The sequence below is a fragment of the Astyanax mexicanus genome, chromosome 4, assembly GCF_023375975.1.
Source record: "Astyanax mexicanus isolate ESR-SI-001 chromosome 4, AstMex3_surface, whole genome shotgun sequence".
NCBI lineage: Eukaryota > Metazoa > Chordata > Actinopteri > Characiformes > Acestrorhamphidae > Astyanax > Astyanax mexicanus.
This window is the reverse complement of record NC_064411.1, coordinates 29,535,325-29,561,807: the sequence shown is the minus strand read 5'-3', so window position 1 is coordinate 29,561,807 and position 26,483 is coordinate 29,535,325. Positions and strand designations below refer to the sequence as shown.

At 38.4% G+C, this 26,483-nt stretch overlaps 1 protein-coding gene across 1 annotated transcript; it reads right to left on the bottom strand.

The window, feature by feature from the left end:
- Positions 1 to 3,693: 3,693 nt before the first annotated feature.
- dhrs12lb (dehydrogenase/reductase (SDR family) member 12-like b) lies at positions 3,694 to 23,792 on the bottom strand. The gene is made up of 10 exons (XM_022679232.2): positions 23,649 to 23,792; positions 20,679 to 20,812; positions 17,524 to 17,606; positions 15,529 to 15,624; positions 14,454 to 14,535; positions 12,857 to 12,918; positions 12,593 to 12,697; positions 9,603 to 9,693; positions 7,592 to 7,729; positions 3,694 to 5,215 (listed from the first exon to the last, which is right to left on the bottom strand). The coding sequence occupies exons 1-10, from the start codon at positions 23,702 to 23,704 to the stop codon at positions 5,082 to 5,084; spliced, it is 981 nt and encodes a 326-aa protein (XP_022534953.1). The 5' UTR covers positions 23,705 to 23,792; the 3' UTR covers positions 3,694 to 5,081.
- Positions 23,793 to 26,483: the final 2,691 nt, after the last annotated feature.

The window sequence follows — 26,483 nt, the reverse complement described above, 5'->3', positions numbered from 1 at the left end:
GTTTGTCTTGTAGTCCTTCTGGGTTCCAGAATGACTGACGACCCAAATAATGCCAAATAATACAATGCATACCCTTTATTCTCAGTAAAGCAGAGAACAAGCCACAGTTCCTGAGTTTACAATAAGAAAATTGTCCCATTCCAGCAGGCTCTGATATTCTGCGTAACTTGTGCTTCTGGGAGTTTCTGCTCTGCAATAACATTTGTTTGATGGTAACCTTAAGACTGTGACCCTGTTTAAACAAGGTCTCTAAGGCTGTTTCTCACACAGCTGCGTGCTCCTCAAATGGATTAGTTTAATTGTGCTGGAGCAAGGAGATGCATTGGGAAACCAACCGCGGCGAGGCAGGGATTAAAATGTTTAGCTTTTATCCCCTCACACCCACCAGAGATTTTTTTGAAAAAAAAAAAAACTAAAGAAATCAAACTGCCAACACAAACACATCTGAAAAAAAACTGAACTGTTTGTTTAAGATGTATTTTATTTTGCATGATTGTATGACATAAAAGCAAATCAGTGATCTGGGCAGAATGGGTCAATTCAAATAGAAATGCTACGTAAGAAAAACATGTTAAGGTCTGGTTGCCCAGATAATTTCAGTAAACTTTCAAATTTTATATTAAACTTATCCAGGGTTCTTGCTCCATTTTAAAAGTCAAATTTAATGTTTTCAAAGACCTTTTAAGACCTCAGTAAATATAATTTAAGGCCCAAAAAATGTAGTCATAACTTCTTAAGTAGAAAATAATTTATTGTATTGAAAATTAAAACTTAACGTTTCCCATTTTCTTTTTCAATTTTGTTCCATTGTGATGCTGAATATGTTAGCATGTTAGCTAGCTCACCGCTAATGTTAGCTAGCTTTCCGCTAACCCTAGTTTCCTCCCCTTTAACGTAGCTAACTCTCCGCTAACGTTAGTATGTTAGCTAGCTCGTCGCTAATGTTAACTCAGCTAACCTTCTTAAGTTCTCTTCCTGTTAATGCTAGCTAGCCCTACACTATCTATGAAGATAAATAAAAGAGTTTGTGTAGACTCTGCAGTGTGAAGCTATTTTATAGTGGAGCATAAAAACATAATGTAATATATGACACTACATTCTGTAAAACTATCCCAGAAATGCTCTGTTTTACCTGCAGAAGAACCTGCAGGCTGATGCTAATGATACACACAAATGATAGCACATTCAGCCTCTATAAAAGTTATTTTACATCAATAGTTGACAAACAACAACAGATATCAGTCACACATTTCCTATTTAAACTGTTAGTCTATAGTATGCATACAAATAGAAAGATTAGATAAGATGAGTATGGGCAGTAACAGTCAAAATTTGAGATTGGATATGTTAAATTCAGTGTTTTTAATTATTTAAAATGTTCTGTGTTGTAAATTAGCACAAAATTTGTCCAAACTATAAAGATAAACATGGAATTATTTAGGACACAAAAAAGTGTTAAACAAATCAGAATATGTTTTGTATTTTAGATTATTTAAAGTAGCACCTCTTGCTTAGATGACAGTTTTGCACATCTTGGCTTTATTTTCTCAGTCAGCTTTATGAGGTAGAGTCACCTGAAATAAACAGCTTTCAGTTAACAGCTGTGCTTAACTTAACAAGAGTTAATTACTTGAATTTCTTGTCTCTTAATGTGTTTGAGAGCATCAGTTGTAAAGCTGTGAAGATGTAGAGTTGGTATACATTAAATAGCTCTATTTGAAATACTCAACTAAAGTAAAGAAAATAATGCTTTAAGAAATGAAGGTCAGACAATCTTAAAAACTTCAAGAACATAGAAAATGTCCTTGAGTGCAGTCGTAAAGACCATCAAAAATGTTATGATGATGATGAAACTGGCTCGCATCAGAACCACCCCAGTAAAGGAAGAGCAAGAGTTTCCTCTGTTGTACACGATAAGTTCATCAGTTTACCAGCCTCAGACACTGCACGTTAACAGCTCCCCATATAAGGGCACCTAAATTTAGGGGGTTTTAATTGTTTAACACTTTCAAGTTACTACATGATTTCTTAAGTGTTCCTTCTTAGTCTGGATGAATTCAGTATAGAATTAAGTATACAATCTAAAGGAAAAAAAACATTGAATGAGAAGGTGTGTCAAGATATTTGACTGTGGATGGTGTCGGTCCCCCGGGTTGTTCCAATCTGCAACATGAGGGTGTGGCTGCAGTTTCTGCAGTTGCCCTTATTAAAAAGTACATTCCATGACACATTGTTGATAAAAATACTAGAATTGAGTTGTATGGGTATATATATGTGTGTGTATATATGCCTATGTATATATTGGTATTATTTATTTATTTATTCCTCTTTGCTTTTCTCTCTCTCTCTTTCTCTCTCTTCTCTCTTTTTTTGTGGTGAAGTTGGAAGGGTTGTGGCGGGCAAAGAAAAATAAGAAAAAATTTAAAAAAAATTTAACTGGTACTGTATAACACAAGTTACTCTTTACTCCATCCCAACTCACCCCATTTTCTGCATTACTTATATATATATAGCTCATTTCCAGAAATGGCATCTTTCCCATTGTGTTTTTTGAGTTGTCTGTACTTCACTAACTGCTACTTATTGAGCACTTTCCTTCACACAGAGTGCTCTTAGTGACCACAAAGATGGATACTTTTGAATTGTGGTCACAGTAAGAGACAGCTTCATAACACATGTTTCTCTTCAATTATTTATGTATTTTTCGCACTGTAAGGCGCACCAGATTATAAGGCGCGCAATAAATAACTGTCTGTTTTCTGGTCTATTTTCATTTGCATTAAGCGACACTAGTAATCCTGCAGGCACATAACAGTATTAGACGTTATCCTTACATAAATGATGATATCATGACCAACATTCAACCTGAAATTAACGTCTATTGACATTGGTGGCCAGCTAAAAAGATGCCTATACAAATTGAGCAAGGGTGTTGCCATGTTTCCCTTCTAATAATGGAATAGTACGGTGGCCGAGAAAGCCCAACGCAGTGCAAATTGAAAAGCGCTGCAAAAGCACAAAACACATCCATCAAAATTACAACACAGGCACAGCAAATAGAAAAACGCGCTGCAAATAGAAAAACGCGCTGCAAATAGAAAAACGCGCTGCAAATAGAAAAACGCGCTGCAAATAGAACCACAACACAACGGAAGTGAGTCACAACACAACAGAATTTTCCCGGGGGACCTTAAAAGATACTGTACCAGCTAAGCTGCGTCTTCAGTAACGTCTCGGACTTCACTATGTGTACAAAGGACAATAAGTGGCAAACAAGGCGTTTTGTGAAGCAGAACTTTTAATAATATGCACACAACCGTGGTAATCACAGGTAATAAACATAACTTACTTTTCAGAAGCTTGTTTGCCACTTATTGTCCTTTGTACACAGCTGGTACAGCATCTTTTAAGGTCCCCCGGGAAAATTCCGTTGTGTTGTGTGACTCACTTCCGTTGTGTTGTGGTTCTATTTGCAGCGCGTTTTTCTTTTTGCAGCGCGTTTTTCTATTTGCTGCGCCTGTGTTGTAATTTTGATGGATGTGTTTTGTGCTTTTGCAGCGCTTTTCAATTTGCACTGCGTTGGGCTTTCTCGGCCACCGTAGAATAGCCTAAGTAAACAAACTATAATTCTTAAAAACCTTCAATAACCTTTCTTTCAAAGATAAACAAGCGCTGAATGTCAATCTACACAGATTTCTCTCCTGAAAACTGTTTATTTGGGTGAGTAAAGCTCTTCTGTTCATTTACAGTAAGCTTAGCTTTCCAAAATTTTGTCTAAGGGTGTGTTTTCAGTGAAGCTTCTCCAGCACTAAGGATGAGTGCAGCAGCCTTAGCATTAGCTGCTAACCTCAGTGCTAACGAGGGCATAAATGATTGTTATAGCACTAAACTGAGGAACCCTGGGTGCTATCAGCTAGCAGTTTGTCCCATGTAGCTTGTTTTAACACGGTAAACACGCAGACTACAGTTCAATTTACCTGCCTCTGAACAATGAAAGAGCTAGCACTGTGGATAGCAGCTAATGCTAATGCTATTGCACCCAGCCTTAGTGCTGAAGAAACTACACTGACAATTAACCCTTACAATGCTGTACTTCAGTGAAGTGACTTTACTGCTCCTTAATACCTGACTGGTAAAATTCATACATAAGGCAAATTAAAGAATTGAATAAGTGTGCCTCAAAGTCTGAAAAATTCAATTTATATATAGTAAAATGTGGAATGATAATTATTTTTGATATCAATGTGAGATGGGTCGTCGTGTTCTTTTAGGTCAGCAGTGTTTTTTATCTTTAAACTCTCCCATGGAGACCATTTTCACCCAGTCTCTTTCTTATTATTGAATCATTAACACTGACCTTAACTGAGGCACATGAGACCTGCAGTTCTTTAAATGTTGTTCTGGGGGTTTTTAGGGACCTCCTGGATGAGTTGTTTGTGACCTTTTGGAGTAATTTCAGTAGGCCGGTCACTTCTGAGAAGGTTCAACACTGTTCCACATTTTCACCATTTGTGAACAACCGCTCTTACTGTGGTTTGTTGGAGTCCCAAAGCTTTAGAAATTAATTTGTAACCTGATTTTTCAGACTGATAGAAGTACTTTGTTTTCTCATCTATTTTTGATTTTTTTTCAGGGAGATCTTTGTCTGTCATTTAAGTTTAGAGCATACTTTCACTCTAATTTTGTAATCACCACATTCACACACATATTCCGTTTTATTTTACTTCCACAACTTTTTTTGTCAATTAGTGTAAATCCATTTTTACCTGTGAGATAAATTTCATCTTTGAAACCTTGAAAAAAAAATCTTTCTTGATTTATTAATATGGTAGTTCTGATCACGTCACACCCACAATCAACTGTTAATACATTTTGTCAAGTTTTTAGAAGCTCTGAATGTTCTTGCATAGTGTCGTGTTCATTTTCTCCAACATGTCATACTCAATTCTCCAGCTAATTACCCAACTAAGGCAACCTCATGACTTGAATGAAATGAAAATCACCAATCAGTGTAATGCTGTGGTCCTTCAGGAGTGGTTTTGAGGTGTAAGATATGAATGATTCCTGTCTTAAATCAGACCTCAGGCATTAGCTGGGTATCCTGTGGGCCTGGTTGCCATAGCTAGGGTTTCCAGTTGGCCTCTGAAGACCTGGATCTCCTCCTGGGAGCTGGATGTCCACGCTAAAGGCAGGTGAGTTGGCACCACTCTCCGATCTGAAATCCATAATAAAGAAAACAGTGAGCAAAATCTAGGATGGCTATATATATATGGATTAGCACGGCCATCCATGCCAAGCTAACTGGCTGTTACTGTTCTGCTTTGGTGCTTCCCGGACTCGGCTGTCTGCTTCCCTGCTGTCTGCTTTGATGCTGTTATGCTCTGGATTCTCACGCTGATACGATCACAGCTGGATTGTACTGCATGGCTGTGCATGTGACTGTTTAACCAGCATGGACTTAATGCCAGTTTCACCCTCTCTGTCATCATGAAGACCAAGGAACTCACCAAATAGGTCAGAGATAAAGTTGTGGAGAAGAAGTTCAACATAGGGTTAGGTTATAAAAACATATCCCAAGCTTTGAGCATCTTTTCAATCCATCATCCAAACGTAGAAAAATAATATTACAGCTGCAAACCTACCAAGATATGGCCGTCCACACAAACGGACAGATTGAGGAAGGAGAGCACTGTTCAGAGAAGCAGCTAAGATGCCCATGGTCACTCTGGAGGAGCTGCAGAAATCCACAGCTCAGGTAGGGTTGGGCTCACCAAAAAACTTAACCTATCCTTTATATTGGACAATATTTGATTACATTTACAGGTCCTCACTCATCTTAATTTATTCAACTAAACTCAGTTTTTATATTATTTATAGCCTTGTGCAGAATTCACCTCCGCTGCGAGAGAGAAAGAGAGAGAGAGAGAGAGCCTAATTTCTCTTGATTAAATATCAATAAATATGTGAATAATATCATTTAATACCATACATTTATTTATTATTATATACCATTTATTATTATATACCATTTATTATATACCATACCTTATTTATTAAATGTATTTATTTATTTTTTTTAATCGCAATGCCGCGCACGCTTTCATTATGACTGACGCTAAATCCTTATAACTGTTTGATCCAAACTGTTATATTAATACCATTTTAATGTTTTTCGTTTCTATGTTTTGAAATTCGTTTTCGATTATATTTTTGTCAACATTTCGAGTTTATTTTCGTTTGTTATTTTTCTAATAATAATAGAAATTACATAATTTATTTTCTTTTGAATAATTTTTTTAGGGGCGAGTACCAAAAGTAAGTCAGTAGTTACTTTTACTGGTAACTAGTTACTTTTATAGTGAAGTAACTCCGTTAGTAACTCAGTTACTTTTTTGGAGAAGTAACTAGTAAATATAACTGATTACAATTTTAAAGTAAGGTGTCCAACACTGGCTGACAATGAGCAAGTTTCCCGACGCACAACCAGCAGGCTTATTCTATTTGCGTGAATAACATGAAATGTTTCAAATTAATACAGACATGTAGAAAAAAAAATTAAGACAAGCTGTAACCTAGATATAAATAATAATATCTTAATAATAATAGAAAAATAATATAATAATAATAAATAATAGAATAATATGGCAATTATGCATATTTATAGCAGAAGGGTATAAAGTTGCTAAAGTTTTAGGTGAAGGAGACCTAAAGAAGGTCAGTGCATGTTTCTGGAAAAACAAAAAAGTGGGCGTGGCATCGCGATGGTTACAACCCTAAGCTCAGGTGGAAGAATCTCTAACTATAAGTTGTACACTCCACAGCAAGTATTAAATGTAGCATTTCTGTTCCAATTCACAACTATCACAACCTCAATAAATTTAATTTACCTATGTGGTTTTAAGGTAACAAAAGGAGAAAAAGTTCAAAGGGTATAACCACTTTTGCAAGCCACTGTAGCTCAGTGATATTTACAGGAAATCCTGTGACCACTGAAATTTTTCATCAGGATAATGCTCGTCCACATTTCACCCCCTCTGTATAGCTGTATGTCAATGCCTTTTATGCTGTGTGATGTATGCTGTTTAAAAAAGAGTTAATAACTGTTACTAATAATTTTTCACCATTTCTTCTGCAATATGTAAGCCAATTTATCAATTTCCACTTATAGTGAGGGCTAATACATGCCTCAACCAATGCATGTGAAGTCAGACTCCGCCTATTTTCAAACTGCCACCAATGAAACGCCACTGGGTAGTCAGGGACCTCAGAGGAAAGCACAGCGACCCAGCTCTGATGTATCAGCTAACAGATGGCTGTGTCAGGCAGCATCACAATGTAAGTGATTGGAAGCACTGCATGCCATATGGCTCTCTCTCTCTCTCTCTGGCTCTGGCTGCTGATGGTGAAGCGGCATGACCTTGACCTAGGATTCAAACCAGTGATCCTCAAGCTATAGCATCATCTTGACCAGTCCCCCGGTCCCTATAATTTACATTATGCGTGAGAGTGCATTATTAAAGTATGATTATTATAGTATGATGAACCTACACACACACACACACACACAAACACAAAGGCCTCTATTACACACCTTGGAAGAAGAGTCCACTGGCTGTTGCCTTGGCAGCGCTGGACACTGCCAACCAGACGACGGTATCCGCTCCCTGCTCCGCAGTCCGCAGCCTGTCCCGCATCATCTGGTAGAACTGAGGCATCGCCGTGGCAACCGCTGAGCCAGACACACCAAGCCGGAGCTCATGAGCGTGTTATTCCACAGCGTCACTGCTAACCAAGGCTAATACTGCAGATTAATGAGATTTAGACTGGGCTGGACTGGAATTCTGGAGATTATGGTGATTTATAGAGGCTGTGACGTTTCCCTCACTGCTGAACACAGGCAGGGATTTCAAACTTGAAATCTGACACTTCTGGATCCTTAATTCTTTGGATCCAAAAGCCTCGTTTGGGTGGGGCTGCAATTAGCAGGCTTTTAAGAGAAACATTGCATCAGTTCTGTGTGAGGGATTAACTTATGCAACTAGGAAAATGATTTTTAAAGTGTTTCTTTGGACAATCTGTTTGTTTGTGCCCATAAAAGTCTAAATAGCATTGAAAAAAAATATATAAATACATATAAGCCAGATTTAGCTGTAGGAATGTCTTGTTTTCAGTTAAAAAAAACAAATGTTTAGTTCCTGATCTTCTCTTTGAACTGTAGACACTGTATTACTGGTATAATTTGCTCTGTTTTATCATTAACTGATAATTATTTATTTTAAGGACTTAAGAATTAATTACATAAACCCTAACAGTCACGCCCAAATGTCATGTTGGCACCTCTGAATTGTTTTCAGAAAATTAAGTATTTCTCCCAGAAAATTATTGCAGTGATACATGTTTTTATACACAGTTGTGTGTACCAAATTTGATATAATTGTAAGCAAAACTCCCGACAAAACTATTGCCATCCTCAACTTAAAATTTGGTTGCACACGTCAAATTTGCCTTTTTCCTCTCAGCTTTTTTGTGCTGTTCCAATAAACCCAAAGGAAATAAGCATGTGTATAACAAAACATGTAATTGCAAGAATGTTGCAAGAAATGTTTCCCAGGATTTTTTCCACTTGATTAAAACACATTTGGCATGTCTGCACGAACCATCTGCAACATATGTGGGTAAATGTGCTGCAGAATGCTACATACATACAGTGGCATGAACAAGTGTTTGCTTTTTTGTCATATTGATATTTTTTTGATTATCAAACAAACTTTAATATCAGACAAAGACAACCTGAGTAAATATTAAAAGCACTTTTAAAATGATAATTTTATTTATTAGAAGAACAAAAAAAAATCTATCTAAACCAATCAAGCGCTGTGTGAAAAAATGTTTTTTTTTAAGCCATTCAGAGGTGAACTTGTTTGTGTGATTTGGATCATTGTCCTGCTGCAGAACCCAAGTACATCTGGGCTTGCGGTCATGAACAGAACAGAAATGTGGTTCTGAGTTCTTTTTTGACCTCCTGGATGAGTTGTTCGTGCCCTTTTGGAATAATTCACCACTGTTCTATGTTTTCTCCATTTGTGAATAATAGCTCTCACTGTGGTTCGCAGTTTTCTTATCTGTTTTGGTTCATAATGTGTTGCTTTTTGAGATATATATCAGTTTCATGTTGTCAGACAGGTTCTATTTAGGTGATTTCTTGATTTTACAGGTATGGCAGTAAATCAGCCTGGTTGTGGTTAGTAGTGAAACTGAACTCAGCTTTTTAAAAAGTTTAATTAATCACAGTTAATTTATGTTGGGGATAGATTGGTTTGGATAGTTTGTTTCACTTCATAAATAAAATCATCATCATAATCATCATTTTATTATTTACAATTATTATTTTATTTATTATAACAAAAATGCAAAAAAAAAAAAAAAACTGTAAGGGGCCAAAAACTTCTTCACGCCACTGTAGAACCTGAATACCTTCATACTCAATCGCATCTCATCTTCTAGAAAATATGGTGTCATCTCCAATTAGCATAATCATCAGTTAGCATGTAGCAACAGGAATATGTTAGACATTTTAAGTGCTGTTTTAATCTTGACTATACCTGCGGTGTCTGCCCAGCCTGGGTGCATCACAGAGAAGTGGATCTTCGGATGTGCTTTCGCCCAGACCTCCGTCATCACCACTTGCTGCCTCTATAGACGACACACACACAGACATAACTTGCTGTGATCTTTCAGGTTTCATAGAGCTCAGCTCTGAGCGAGTGTTTGGATAAAGGTCATCATTATTACTCTGTTCAGCCTCAGCTGCGTCCAGCGGTCGCCCTGCGGCGTTTAGTGTCACTTGTTGCTTGGCAACTGCCTGGAGGGGAACAGCAGCGTTTTCCTCTCCTCCAGCGGGAGGTCACATTCAGCACTTCCGGCAGCTCAGGGTGGCATTTGCCTTGTTAACGTGATGAAAAAGGCAAAACGCAGTACAAGACAGTTCACCTTTCTGCTGTTATTACCTTGACTCTTGGATTAGTTAAGGGAGATGTAAAAATAGAGATTTAAAAAAGACTCGGTTGCCAAGGTGCAATACATTCTTATTAAGAGTTACGCATAGGCCATATGAGTCATGCGGTTAATTTGATGCGTAACTCGAATGAATGCATTACTCATAATCCCCACATACTTTAAGACGTAGTCTTAAGACTGTAGTCATGGTTTGCGTTGCCATGCGAAAATGGCATTACTGAAGCAGCACACAGTAACACATGACTGGACTGGTGATAAACATTACACCGTGTAAACACAAAGTGAACATACACTTACCGGCCACTTTATTAGGTACATCTGTCCAACTTCTCATTAAGGAAAATGTTGAATCAGCCAATCACATAACAGCAACTCAATGCATTTAGGCATGTAGACGTGGCCAAGACGATCTGCTGCAGTTCAAACCATCAGAGCATCAGAATGGTGAAGAGAGGTGATTTAAGTGATTTTGAACGTGGCATGGTTGTTGGGTTGTTGGTGCCAGATAGGCTGGTCTGAGTATTTCAGAAACTGCTGATCTACTGGGATTTTCATGCACAACCATCTCTAGGGTTTACAGAGAATGATGGGCACAAATGCCTTGTTGATGCCAATGAGTTCACTGTACTGGAATGGCCTCCACAGTCACCAGATCTCAATCCAATAGAGCATCTTTGGGATGTGGTGAAACGGGAGATTCGCATCATGTATGTACAACCGACAAATCTGCAGCAACTGCGTGATGCTCTCATGTTAATACGGACCAGAATATCAGAGGAATGTTTCCAGTAGCTTGTTGAATCTATGCCACCAAAAGGGGTCCAACCCGATACTAGCAAGGTGTAACTAATAAAGTACTTGAAAGAAGTGTATATTGTGTTTAATTTTCGATTCAATAAATAATCTGTGTTTCATATTAACCAGTATTTAGCATGATCAAAATGTTATCCAGTTTTACTTTATGACCTCTGGTTACTTCTTTTGAGTGATTCATATGTAACCTTGGGTAAAACTTCAATATATACTGTGCTTAATTTGGCTGAGATAGGCTTCAGAACCTCATCTTGGAGTAGGTATTAAAACTGTAGAGTTAGTGGCTTGCAAAAGCCCTCATATCCTTGGAACCTTTTCACATTGTGTCACCTTACAACCACAAACTTAAATGTATTTTACAGAGATTTTATGTGATAAACCAACACAAAGTATTGCAGAAGTCTTAGGTGAAATAAAAAGGATCCATTGTTTTCAAACTTTTTATAAAATAAAAAATGTAATGTGCAAAATTATTCAACCAACTTTACTCTGAACCCCCCTAAATAAAATCAAGTGCAATCAACTGCCTTCAGAAGTCACTGAATAAGTAAATAGAGTGCAGCTGTGTGTAATTTAGTCTCAGTATAAATATAAACGCCTGTTCTGTAAAGACATCAGAAGTTTGTTAGAGAACACTAGTGCACAAACAGCATCATAAAGACCAAGGAACTCACCAGATAGGTCAGAGATAAAGTTGTGGAGAAGTTTAAAGCAGAGTTAGGTTATACAAATATATCCCAAGCTTTAAGCATCCCAACAAGCACTGTTTAATACATCGTCCAAAAATGGAAAATTAATTCTACAACTGGAAACCTACCAAGACATGTCCATTTACCCAAACTGACATATCGAGCAAGGAGAGCACTGTTGTCAGAGAGGCAGCCAAAAGGCCCATGGTCACTCTGGAGGAGCTGCAGAAATCCACAGCTCAGGTGGGAGAATCTGTCCACAGGACAACTATAAGTCATGCACTCCACAAATCTGGCCTTTATGAAAGAGTGGCAAGAAGAAAAACACTATTGAAAGAAAGACATAAGAAGTGCTGTTTGTACATGTGGAAGAAGAAGGTGCTGTGGTCAGATGAGATCAAAGTTGAACTTTTTGGCCTAAATACAAAGTGCTTTTTGTGGCAGAAAAGTAACACTGCTCATCACCCTGAACACACCATCCCCACTGTGAACCATGGTGGTGGCAGCATCATGCTGTAGAGATGTTTTTTTTCAGCTGGGACAGGAAAGCTGGTCAGAGATGATGAAAAGATGGATGGAGATTAATACAGGGCAATCCTGGAAGAAAACCTGTTGGAAGCTGCAAAAGACTTGAGACTGGGAAGTAGATTCACCTTCCAGCAAGACAATGACCCTAAACCTAAACATACAGTCAAAGCTACAGTGGAAGGATTTAGATTAAAGAATATTCATGTGTTAGAATGACCCAGTCAAAGTCCTATAGACCTACAATCCCATTGATCATCTTCTGTGGCAAGTTATTTTCATTTCACTTCACAATTATGTGCTACTTTGTTTTGGGTTATCACTCAAAATCTCAATAAAATACATTTAAGTTTGTGGTTGTAAGGTGACAAAATGTGAAAAAGTTCAAGGGTTCTGGATGTTTTTGTAAGCCACTGTATGAGTTAGTTAGTTTGTTATTCGCTAAGATTAATCGTTTTCGGGAAACGCACCCCAAAAATGTATTTAAATTGAAGAATCTTAAAGAAGACCTAGTTTTGTGAGGTTTGTGGTTTTGAACGCTACCAGACCTTGTTCTGGGCGTACACCATGGTCCCGTCAAACGCTGTCCTCTCAGTCTGCAGATCTGCTGAGTTCAGTTGCTGTACCAGCATGCCTCCTGAAGACACTGTGATCTAAATGAATGGTAAAACACGGTCCTTCACTTCACTTATAACATTATTATTTGTTTCATTTATGATATGACACTATAGAACACTCTGTAACTTCTATTGTTGTATGGTTATTAAAAAAGAATGAGACATTTTTATAAACGATGATAAGCTCATACTCACAACTCTGGGGTCTCTACTCTTCTCCAGCAGGGGAATCAGACACTTTGTGAGAACATAGACACCTGAACAAAGACAGTGGTTAGACAGCCATTGATTCATTCTGCTTAGATGCCTCCAAGCGATTAATTGATTAGAGCTTCATAATACACTTATTGACAAAAAAGTATCACACCAATGAGCTAAGCGCTGCCACTATGATCAGAGATTGCTGGTTCGAATCCAGGTCAAGCAGCTTGCCTTCAGCTGTCTGAGGGCTGAGAGAGCACAATTTGCCTTGCTCTCTCTGGGTGGGTAGATGGCTCTCTTTCCCCTCATCACTCCTAGGGTGATGTCGATTAGCACAAGGCGTCTGTGAGCTGATGTATCGTAACCGAGTCGCTGTACTTTCCTCCACCTTGTGTTGTGGCATCACTAATGTTGGGGGATACACAGCTGATATACATTTTATAAGTATGAAAGTAATGACAATATATGTAAGTTATTGCAACATTGGGCAAGCTGCACTCTAGTCTGGATAAAATATGAGATATAATAGGACAGCTGGGCCTGTAGATCCAGCACACTCATAGATAGCTGAAGCTGGCATACCAGATCATGGGTATCAAACCATGCCATCAATTCACCGGTGCTCTTCTTAACTTCTGTCCAAACTTACAAAAAACAACTTACATCACTCAATAAACATTACTGGATGCTTCAGTTAGGAGGGGAACTGTACCTGTCTAATTACATCATTTACTATATTGCATTAATAAAGTCATAAAAAGAGTAGAAGATCAATTATGTTTTGTGTTTTTTTGGTCGCAGATTGCTGTGGTATCACCACCAATGCATTTTTAATACACGTTACAGTTAGAAGCAATATCCTCACATTAGCAGCTTTTCACATTTATTACTGTGCAGTTTTGAGTTGAGCAACAAGCCAATGGATCTGCCTACTCTAAAAGTTGTTGGATAGTTTTTACGAATTTCTGTACAAGTACATAGTTTCATGCAGGTACATAGACATAAATATGAACAGCAGAAGTATAAGTACTGGAAAGATCTGGAAAAAAAGAGAACACCTAATGATGATATTTTCCTTGATTTTACCAAATTGAAAACCGTAGGATTATAATCAGGAGGAACCAAGCTGAACTGCTTGTATTTCTGCACCAGGAGTAAAGGCATAAATTTATCCAAAAGCAGTGTGTAAAACTGGTGGAGGAGAACATGCCAAGATGCATGAAAACTGTGATTAAAAACCAGGATTATTCCACCAAATATTGATTTCTGAACTCTTAAAACTTTATGGATATAAACTTGTTTTCTTTGCATTGTTTGAGATCTGAAAGCTCTGCATCTTTTTTGTTACTTCAACCATTTCTCATTTTCTGCAAATAAATGCTCTAAATGACAATATTTTAATTTGGAATTTGAGAGAAATGTTGTCCGTAGTTTATAGAATAAAACAACAATGTACATTTTACTCAAACATAAACATATAAAGAGCAAACTCAGAGAAACTGATTCAGAAACTGAAATGGTCTCTTATTTTTTCCAGAGCTGTATATCTGATTAAATAAAGGAACAGAAAATAAAACGACTTGTGCATTACCCAGAGTGTTGGTAGCAAAGTTTTTCTCCAAACCATCTGAGGTCAGTTCTCTCTGGTTCACCATACAACCAGCATTATTGATCTAAGTGGGAAAGAAAATGTAAAGAAAAAAACAGCCATTAATTTAGTCCAAATAGGCCTTATTTCAATATGATTTAAAAATAAGTCCATTCCTAACATTAATGGAGCCTTTGTAGTAAATGAACTGCATTAAATGTATAACTGCATTTCTAAAACAGTTTGGACTTTGGACACCACCAGACCATCACTGACCCATCACCAAATTTTACAGTGGGTGCAAGACCAATAGATGCACATCAGTCCTTATGTTCTTTTGCAAACTTCTTTCCTTCTCATTGATGAAAAGCTTTTTCTAGCCATTTTTCTTTGCCATTCTTTTTGTAGGTCACTTGATGTTATTCTGCTGTTGCTGACTGACATTTAAAAAAGTTGATGGTCAATCTCCAGAACTGGACCCTATTGAAAACCTCTGTAATGTAACCAAGATGAAGATGGATGATCACAAGCCATCAAACAAAGCTAAACTGCTTAAATTTGTGTGCCAGAAGAGACATAAGGTCACCCAAAAGCAGTGTGAAAGTCTGGTGGAGGAGAACATGCCAAGAGCATGAAAGCTGTCATTTTCTGTTATTAATAATTTTCTACAAATAATGCTATTAACGACAATACTTTTAATTGGAATTTTTGGAAACTGATCATTTTGAAGTGATCTCTTAATATTTTTGGTAGCTGTGTGTTTTTTATTAATTTCATGAATTTCCACACTGAGCCACCTTCTTAAAAGTAAATGCCATTAATTGTAGAGTCAGCCTTTCATGTGATACATTACCGATTCAGCTCACTTTTATCTGTGTTGCACTTTTCATGAGACATCACTACAAAGCATTTTGAACCTCTGCTCCAAATGTCATGGAATGACAAGAACACCAGCCTCGCTGTCTGAAAGTGTTTATCATTTAAAAACCTCCAAATCAGGTTAAAGCAGGAACATCCTGACTGAGATTCCGCTGAGATCTGATTATGTTTTCCTCTGAAGTCGTTCACCATCACTGACCAGAACGTTGAGCGTGGGATGCTCCCTCTTAAAGGCCTCGGCAAACTCCCAAACCTTGCGAGTCTCCGACAGATCCAGCAGGTGGACGTAGATCATCTGAAACGGGGAGAGATATAAGCCTCATGGGTTGATGGTAAATCTAGCAGCAGCTTTATTATAATGTCTACAAAGAGTGGAATAAAACTATTGCATAATATAAATCCCAGCCCGAGCCCGTGCACATTCTGCCCGAGCCCGACCCGACCCGAACCATAAACTGTCATTATGAGCCCGAGCCTGACCCGACACGCCCCATAAACTGGCTGTTTTCGGGCTGATTCAACGAGCGAGATATGATCAGAAATATGTTAATTAACACGGTAACATAGAAGCATAGAACTATTATTTAATTAAAATGATTTTTAAGAACAGCTACACACAGTGCTGCAGGTCAAACGCGGAGGAGTTCACGTGCGAGAGAGAGAGAGATTTGCGTGTTCTGGTGTGACCTACTCACAGGTAAAGGTTCTCTTTTATCTCCTCATGCTCATATTCTAGTCCCATATATAATTCTGCAGCTCCCTCAGTGTTTTCTGTCGTATTTTGCGGCTAGCGCAAGCGCTTACAACTAACACTGCGGACCGCGAGGTGCCGCCGCGCTTGTGCCGAATCCGCTGCTGGATCCGACTCCCGCTTCGCGGACAGAATCGGCACAACACCCCCGCTGTACAACTGCGGGAGTGAAAACAGCCCTTATAAATAAAATAGTTTAGTTTGACTTTCAGTTTTCAGTTTTCTGGAGCCCGACCCGACCCGGCCCGAGGAATGTGGTGGGAAATCTCGGTCCGAACCGACCCGGGCCTCGGGTCAGGTCGGGTTCGGGCAGAGAATCTAAGCTCTAAACACCAAACGTTGTTTTTTTCAGAGACAGTACAAATACAAGTTTTAACAAGATTTGCAAATCATACATCGAGAGACCAATAAGGGTTATATTTGCTGTAGGAAGTCATACTACTGTATTTTTTGCACTATAAGATGCACTTAATATCCTTTAATTTTCCCAAAAATCGTCAGTGCTCCTTATGTATGAATTTTACCAGTCAGGTTGTAAAGAGCAGTAAAGCCACTCCACTAAAGTACAGTGTTATACAGGAGTTTCAGGTTAGTTTTCCAGCAGTATAAGCATTAGCAGCTAACTGCACAAAGTGCTAGCTCTTTGGCTGTCCAGAGGTGAATATTCTCGTCCTGTAGCCTACTGCTAACCCCAGATAGCACTGCTAGAGCAGCATTAGCCCCTAACTGCTGTGAGAGTTAGCACTTCTGCTAGCCGTTCAGAGGTGAGTATTATCGACCTTTAGTCTGCTAATAACCTCGGTTAGCCCTGCTGGAGCAGCATTAGCTGCTAACCACAGCATAAGCTCTTTTTCTGTTCAGAGGTGAGTGTATCGGACTACAGTCTGCACATTTACTATGGTAAAACAAGCTACATGGGATGAACCGCTAGCTAATATCACCCTGGCTTACCGGAACACTCAGGGTTCCTCAGTGTAGCACTGTTGGGTGGCATTAGCCGCTAACCGCTAGTGGTTAGCCGCTAATGCTAATACTCCACCTTTAATGAAAATCTGGAAATCAAAGCTAAACCCAAATAAACAGTTTTTAGGAGAGAAATCTGTGTAGATTAATATCCAGCACTCTGTAATCTGATTACCACTTACTGAAGCAGTAACTGTAACGGATTACAGTTACTCATAATTTGTAATCTGATTACGTAACGCCATTACATCCCAACACTGCCGCTAGGCAACATCATATCAACCACTGTGAATCTGTCAGTAAACATGACTCTGCCTCCCCGGGTAACTTTACAAAAACAGCAGGTTTATACCCAGACATGATGCTTTCAGTGTGGATAAGATTTCATCACGGCAACAATTTCCATCCTCTAATTTCATTACTGTGAAGATTTAATAGCTGATAGTGTGTAATGAGTGTGTTCTGATTCAGCACACATACAGTGTTACCGCTCTCCCTGATGATCTCCTCTCTGGCTGCCTCCGCCCGCTCCTTATTACGGCACACTAGATGAACAGTTCCACCTAGAAAATATGAACACACAAGAAAACATAGACTAAAGAGTTAAATCACACAAAAAAACACAATGCATGTTTTAAAAGTACAGTTCTGGAAAACTGGAGACCACTTAAAAATGATGAGTTTGATTTTTTCAAATAGAAAACCTCAAGAGGATCAAGAGGAAGATGGATGATCACAAGCCAGGATCAATTTTCGCACCAGGAGTAAAGGCATTAAAGAGTAACTGTTTATTTTACCTTGAGTGTATTGAAAAATATCTTTCAATAATGATTACTTATCTTAGTATCTATAATTACATAATCATTGTGTGAAACCTTGTATTGTATATGCATTAACCAATACTCACATTATATTTGATCATTTTTACTCACAGTGTATTTTACAAGCAATTATATAGAAGATTAACCAATAATCACAATATACTCTTTACATATATAGTAAAACATTGTTTGATCAGGCATGTGACTAACACAGACTCTATTATATGACAAATTAACCCACATGATACATTTACTAACACATAGGATCTATTATATGGCGGACTAACCACGCGCCACTAACACATTAACATATAACATATGAGAACTAGTGTGAGACTTATGCATTTCGTTCACTGCATGACCCTAATTAATGGCCATCAATCAGCGGCTGGTACGCTCGGGTACGCTCGGTACGGGGCTAAATTGCTACAGAAAAGGCTTTTAGATCAAAGCGGTCTTCTGTGTGTGGGGGAACCTGCAGCGGCTTCAAAGAGGGGGGTGACGCACACACACAGATAGTGCCACGATGTTTCATTCTGGAAGAACACAGTCAAGGCCAAACACTAGTGGTCCGGTCAGACACGTGAAACTTGAGTACTAACACGTGAAATTACGCATGCTAAAATGAGATGATTTTAGCAACGCCTCATCAACAGGTTTCACGTCATTTGGGGTATAAAACATGGAGTCAGATCAGAGGGGGGTCAGAACTTATGCTGGGACGACTGTTGGACAGTCTTTCATGTGTGGGTTCTCCTGAATATTCAGTACTTTGTAATAAATACTTGGTTTGCTTTCAGCTTCACTCCACCTGTCTGACTCTCTCTATCAAACGAACACGCAGGGGAGTTGTACCCCGGACGAGAGGTGGGGGTAGCCCACCTTTCATTTTCTTTTCTACAACAGCATAAAGTTATCCAAAAGCAGTGTGTATTATTTTAAAAATAATAAAAATAATACATTAAAGGCACTTCAAAATTGAGATCTAGTGTTTAGCGGACAAGTTAGCATTAGCATTTCCCTGAGTTTATGTTCCACCAGTCCACCTTAAATTCCACTGTAAATGCACTAGACCAGCCGTTTCAAACATGTTGTCAGTTTAGAGAATCTGACGTTAGTGACAAGTTTTTTTTCTCTCTCACTCAGTGTTACTAAAGCCAGCTAGAGTAACAAGACGTGTCTCAATTTTAGTAAATTTATATCTAACTCACGTTTAGCAAACAAGTTTTTCTTTAATCCTGAGTTTCTGTTTCACATGAATTATGGCCTCAGATACATCCAGAGTAAAATAAAATCAATCCAAACATTTTTATAATACATTTACAGGCCCTTTCAAGGGTTTTTATTTAAAGTGTGAGAATCACAGCCAGGTGTAAGTTTACATTACTATTGTACAACTATAATAATAATAATAATAATAATAATAATAATAATAATAATAATAATAATAATAATAATAATAATAATAATATAAAACACTTAGGTTAATTATTCATGTAAACACTAATATTTTAATAATAGTAGATTGAGAAGTTCCTTGTACAACTTCCTTACAACATTATTTTTTGAAAATCTCTTTTATATCTGTACCAAAACAGTAATTATCACTAAAATATAAAAACAACGTAGAACAGCAGTATGTGTGTCTTTCAGGGTCGATTTCTTACTGTAACAAAGAGAAGTGGAAGAATTTTAAACATATTTGATTATCAATAAATCAAACTCTACAGTAATCATTACTAATTAACTACTAATATTGTTTTTAACCAATGAACTTTTAACTTAAGTGATTAAACCCAAATGTAACAGTGTAATTATACCAATTTTAAATATGAACAAAACCTGCAGATCAGATGTGTCCGAAAAGAACACAGTGAGAGATGTGCTAAAGAATTGGACTGAGAATAACTACATAATTTTATATGTCAGTAACAGAAATGCATAGGAAAGCTGGGCAAAGGTACTCCATGCTGCAATAAGCAACAAGGGGATAAGAAAGAATAACACTATTGCAAAGAATGTTCCAGAAGCCCTGAATATAAAGCTTTTATTTATCAGGAGGAAATGTTGATTCACCTCTGTTATAGTGTTGTGTTCACTGTACAATCAATCGACCAGTCAGACAAAACTGTTAATACACAACCAAAACCAAATAAACTCATATCTGTAATGTAGTCCAATACTACTGCTTTAAAAATGCCAAGCTAAAGTACTGGCTGCTCCTGGGTTTAAGTGTAGGTGTGGGATTCATCATCAATATTAAAATCATTTCAGACTTCAAAATTACTTCTGTAAATCAGAGCCAGTGAAAGACAAACAGCCGCATGCTGCTACTCTATTGGCCCCAAAGGGTATGAGGCAGCAGCAGGGTGTAGACTGCTTATATGAAATCAAGGCTGCTTGAACTTTTTCAGTAAAACAATAATATTTTAAATACAGTGCAGTAAAAAAGTATTTTTCAATACATATCTCTTCTGTTTTGCTATTTTCTTATACTTATTTATTTCTGAATAGCAAACACATTTTAATATCAGACAAAGAAAACCTGAGTAAATATATTTTTTAAATATGATTGGCCTGTTTAAGGCCACTTCAACAGCCATTCCGAAATGGACTTGGTCTGTGTGCTTTGGATCATTGTCCTGCTGCAGAACCCAAGTACTCCTGAGCTTGATATTGAATATTCTCCTTCAGGATTGTCTGGTAAACAGTAGAATTCCTGCTTCCATCTATTACAGCAAGATGTCCAGACCCTGAAGCACCAAAGCAGCCCCATTTCCAAAGAAAGCAGTTTGGGTGTCTGCTGGAACAAACCTTTCTTCGCTATTGCCATGGCTGCCTCTTTCCCAATACCGCTGTTGGCTCCCGTGATCATGAATGATCGACCCACCACAGACACATCCAGGTCTTTGGTCACAAAGCTTTTGGAGGCCGTTTCATATCTTCCCCTGGTCCAAACATAAAGGAATAAAAGAATAAGTTAATCATGTTTATCTTGACTCTGACTTTAGACTAGATAAACAGTTCTCACTGCCAGCCCTACAGACAGAAAGACCTGCACAACACACCTTATACAGGTCAGACGGTCAGTAGCTTATAAGGTACTTCAAGATCTAAACCAGCTACGAAGAGGCAGATACAGACCACCCCCCCCCACCCCGCTTCCATCCTGCACATTTTGCTGTGAAGTGACACACTGCCCCAACTGCTGGTGTGATGAACAAGGAAGCGATCATAAATGACAATCAATCAGTCATAGTAGTAATACATAGTGACTCAGCAAAATGTGCAGGACGTCCTGCAGCCACATGTGTTGCTTCTCCTCTCAGGGATTCTGATTGGTCTTTTTCAGCAGGGTAATGCTCACCCACACACTGCTAGGGTTTCCCAGGAATGTTTCTGCCAGACCGAAGCTGTATGACTCCATGACCAACCGTAATTCAACTTCTATGCGCTCATTCAGTGGCAGACTGCTGTCCCAGTCCTGCTCCACGGACAGACTAAGGAGGTCTTTTGTCCCTCAGGCCATAAGACTGTTTAACTCCTCTCAGCACAGCAAACTAAAGACTCTTTGACACCTTTTTTTATTCTGGCCACTCTGGTCACTCCATGGACGCACCCTCTGAGATGCCCTCTTTATAATATTTTTATAGTTTTACAATATGTTGCACTAAGAGTTTATTTTTTGTCTGCTGTTTACATTTTTGCAATTTCCACTGCAAAATTATTATATAACTGCGTATTTGCACATTCTGTACAGCATTCTTTTCAATATGCATGTTTTACTGTGTTAACTGCACTAATTCCATTACACACACTAAAAAAAGACTCTACTTTTATACTTTATACTTTATTTTACTTACTTCTGTGTACTATATATACTTGCTGCTACTGGATGTCATAAAGTATATATCTATCTATCTATTAAGCTTTTTTATTTTACAATTGTACAACTGTTCACTGAAAGGAACCAGTATTTCCCAGACTGGGCAAATTAGGTGTTATTACAAAAACACAAAAGCACAATGCAGGAGTGCTCTCTACTTAGGATAGAAGGCCTTATCCTTAGCCCTATTACAAATTAGCATCCAACAGTGCTCCTTCACTTGTAGAGCTTTACACAATGCTCTGTACAGGGGCCTATTCATGCAATGACAAGGCACTTCACACAGCAAGATGCAATAAGGGTCAATGGCCTCTATTGTACCAAGAAACTGACCTTACACCAAGACAACAAATAAGGAGTGAGGAATGCTGTGTTATGCTGTGTTATTGTAGAACTGCTGGTACGTTTAGAGCAGGGAAATATTGGACTTATTAGACAACTCTGTTATCGCTAAACTGTTAACTATTTAAACCATCGAATGTACATTTTGGGCTACTGTAAGCCATCACTCTTGTTATGTTCTAAACTCAAACTAGATTACATTCAGCATGTCTAAATGCAAATTTTATGAATTTTTAACACATTATAGTTTAGTAAATGTGATTGGAAGGTTAATAATGGTCATCTATTCTCATTATTTTATACAAAACAATGGCAGAATATGTTTTATACAATAGACTAAAACTACAAACAGTGAAAATAAGACCTTGTATTTCTTACATAAATGTACAGTACCTGTCTGGACACACCTTCTCAATGAATACTGAAGTATTCCAGACTAAAAGGAACACATACAAAATCATGTACTAACTTAAAAGTGTTAAACAAATCAAAAATATTGAAGAAGTATTTAGGTGCTCTTATCTGGGGTGATGTTAACTTGCGGTTTCTAAGGCTGGTAACTCTGATTACAGATGAAATGCTTGCTCTTCCTTTTCTGATGAGTGCCAGTTTCATTATAGCGTTTTTGATGGTCTTTGCTGAGATTTTTCATATTGGCTGACCTTTAATTCTCAAAGTATTTGTTTTCTATTTCATTAATTGAGTAGTTCTTTTCATAATCTGGATTAGAAGACTACTCAAATAGAGCTATTCACTGTATACCTATAACTCTACCTCTTCACAACTTTACAACTGATGCTCTCAAACACATTAAGAAGAAGGAATTCAAGTGATTAACTCTTGATGAGTTCAGCACAGCTGTTAACTGAAAGCCATTCCAAGTGACTTTACATCATAAAGCTGACTGCGAAAATTCAGCCAAGATTTACCCAAATAAATATAAATATAAAACATATTCTGGTTTGTTTAACACGTTTGTGTTTCACAAAACACATTTCATATGTTTTTCTTCATAGTTTGGATGACTTTAGTATTAATCTACAAGGCAGAACATTTTTTTTAAATCATTCTGGTACTGTCTGAATAAATGTATACAAATAAGTGTATGTATTGTGCCTAAAATATAGACAAAAAAAAGTATTATTATTACAAATAATACTAAATGTACACCAAATTCTAGAATTACCCACATACACCCAAAGCTCCACACAGACTAGTCCATTCAGAACGAATATGTTGTTGTTTATTTGCTGTTACATCAGCAATGACTTGCAAAAACGTAGTATTATTATTTAGACCACTGGAGCAAAGTTAAACAAAGTCTTGATTTAATGCTAAATGCAAAGTTAGGCTACATTTAAGACATCAGGAAGTATACAGTAAATAAACTTATCATTCGATCTAACTATTACTTTTACCAACTCTCCACAAAGAAAGACTAATAAGTGGGTCAGTATCAACTCATATGCCCCTCCCATCCAACAACAACAACAACAAAAAAAAATCAGAAAAATGTCAAAGCAGACAGTTACAGTGTGTATCAGTGTTTACAGTACCTGGTATATTCCTGCATTCCTTTGATGAACCACACGATATTCCTGTACAGAGACATTTCCTAACAGAACAGTCCCCCAGGCTGCAGTTCTACACTGTGTGGAAGCTGTAATCCGTGCAATGTTATGGGTCATGTGGGTCTACTGTATCCCCACAGTGAGCCCTCTATTGGCTACAATGCGCCATTATAACCCCCTCAACTGCAGCCAGTGGTCAATAGTGGCTAATCCAGATCTAGAAAGTAGTGTAAACCAAATGGGTCCATCTGCAGTGGATGTTCACTTTCTAGACCTTAATCTGATTATGCTCTGTATTTAAAGCATTGTGGGTTTATTAACTTATTAATTAAGTAAGACCAACTTTCCTGATAGCTTGTTTCATATGGTCTAAGCTGGTATTTAATAGACAAACTGGTCATCCACCCAAAAACATATCCTCCTTCTATTTCACTAACCACAACCAGGCCTGATTTCCAGACCTGTAAAAGAAATTACTTAAATAGAACCTATCTGACAACATATAAAATATCTTAAAAAAACAACACATTATAGCCCAATCTGAAGAAATATTTTTAAAAATGGGAAAACAAAGTCACTGGTCATCTATCTGTCTGGAATATATTTTTAAGCTTTGGGAACAACCTTTTGGGTTTATTAGGGAAAAAAAATTACACAGGGTTAGATTGGTTTGATTTTTTTTTCCCCTTAATAAATACAATAATCATTTACTCAGGTTAAATTTGTCTAATATAAAATATGTTTGTTATTCTGAAAAATGTACCGTAAGTATGATAAAAAAAAGAAAAAACAAAAAAACACGCCACTGTACATGTCAATGATGGGACCAGTAAACATGGATTAGTTAAATATTGGATCCATCTGGGATGTACACTCCTTGTGGTGTTTAGTTGGCACCCATTAATTGATAAACAGTTATTGAACCTTTATCATTTTCCTGCCAGAGGAAGTGACATCACTGGGTGCAGGTCACATGTTTGAACCACAAGATATTACTGCTGGGCTTCCAGTTTGGACATCCTGGCCACACAGATCAAGTTACTCAAGCAGGGTCATACTTGTTATGAAGCTTGGTTCAGTTGATCATGCTTGTAGACCAGTTAACCAGTCAAACTTAAACAAAATCATACCCTGTGCTGGAGAAGAGGTATGCTGGTCGACCAGCTTGACCAGTCTGACCAGCTAGACCTGACCTTGGTGGGGTTTTTTTTATTATTCAATCCACATACACCTACAGGAACAAAAGGGGGGAGAGGGGTACGGTATCTGAAAATGGCATCTCTGTACCTGAAACTAGAAATAGCCAGCTAGTGGACTGCTTACACTGTGTCAGATGGCAGAGAGACTATGCATAGCTATGCATCCTGATGTAGTTGGTTAGTAGTTTTCTAAATGTTCCAGTCAACGTTCATAAAACTTTTATCTGTCAAGTTTTCTGGATGATTTTTTTTTTCATTTCATTTAGCATTTTTAAACCTTCTGGTAACATCAGTACAATTGTATCAACTTTGTATCAATGTTTTCATTAGTAGTGATTTTTGGTGCTAGTAGGCGGTAACGGGAATAAAACAAGCAATTTTTGGTGGGAGCGGGCAGTAACAGGACTAAAACAAGCGATTTTTGGCAGGAGCGGGCAGTATAGGGACTAAAACAAGCAAATTTATTCAGGAACATGCAGTAACAGGACTAAAACAAGTGATTTTTGGCAGAAGCGGGCAGTAGTGGGTCTAAAACAAGAGTTTTTTGGTGGTAGTGTGTGGTATTAGGACTAAAACAAGTTGGCGGGGGGCGGGCAGGATCGGGTTTAAAAAAGTAGGACCAGACCAGACCACTATTTGTCCAGGACTGGTTGTCTTTAGCCATTTTAGGCATTTCACCGAATTAGCTAGCGATGTTCATAACAAGCGATGTTTGGCGGGAGTGGGTGATAATGGGACTAAAACAAGTGATTTTTGGTGGTAGCGGGTGGTAATGGGACTAAAACAAGCGATTTTTGGTGGTAGCGGGCGGTAATGGGACTGAAACTAGCGATTTTTGGCGGGAGTGGGCAGTAAAGGGATTAAAACAGTTGATTTTTGGTGGGAGTGGGTGATAACATAAGCTTTAACATTAGCTAGCATTTCACCCAAACAGCTAATGCTAACTAAAAACAGAAGGCATGATTAGGATACTAAACTTCGATTCAGACTGGGCCGGGGCCGTCCTGTCTCAGTAGGCAGCCTAAGTAGGCAGCATTTCATCCGTTTGAGACACAATTATAAGCTTTTCCCCTCAGAAATCCTGCTGAGGAGCTCAGGCTGTATTCGGAATGGCATACTACATACTACTCGCGTACTAAATCTGCCTAAAGCCAGTATGCAGTACGCAGTATGCGACCAAACTGAGGAGCTGTAGTGCACTACAGGTACCCGGATGGTGTACTACTCCGCTCCGATTTCGCAGTGTGCATGGAGAGCTGTCTTCGTGGTGTACTGCATCCCAACATGCATTGCGGCTGGCTCCTCCAGCTCGCTTCAGAAAAAAACAAGATGGTGGCGAGTGCGAGAGATTTTCAAATTATGGAAATATATATATTTTTAAATTAAGGGAATTATTTTGGAAAGTATCGGCTCACCGCTGTCGAGCCCCTCCGCTGCCGCGTGCTCTCCGCGGCCGGGACCCTCCGCTGCCGCGGCCGCGCGCTCTCCGCGGCCGGGACCCTCCGCTGCCGCGGCCGAGCGCTCTCCGCCGCGGCCGCGCGTTCTCCGCGGCCGGGACCCTCCGCTGCCGGGACCCTCCGCTGCCGCGCCGAGCGCTCTCCGCGGCCGGGACCCTCCGCTG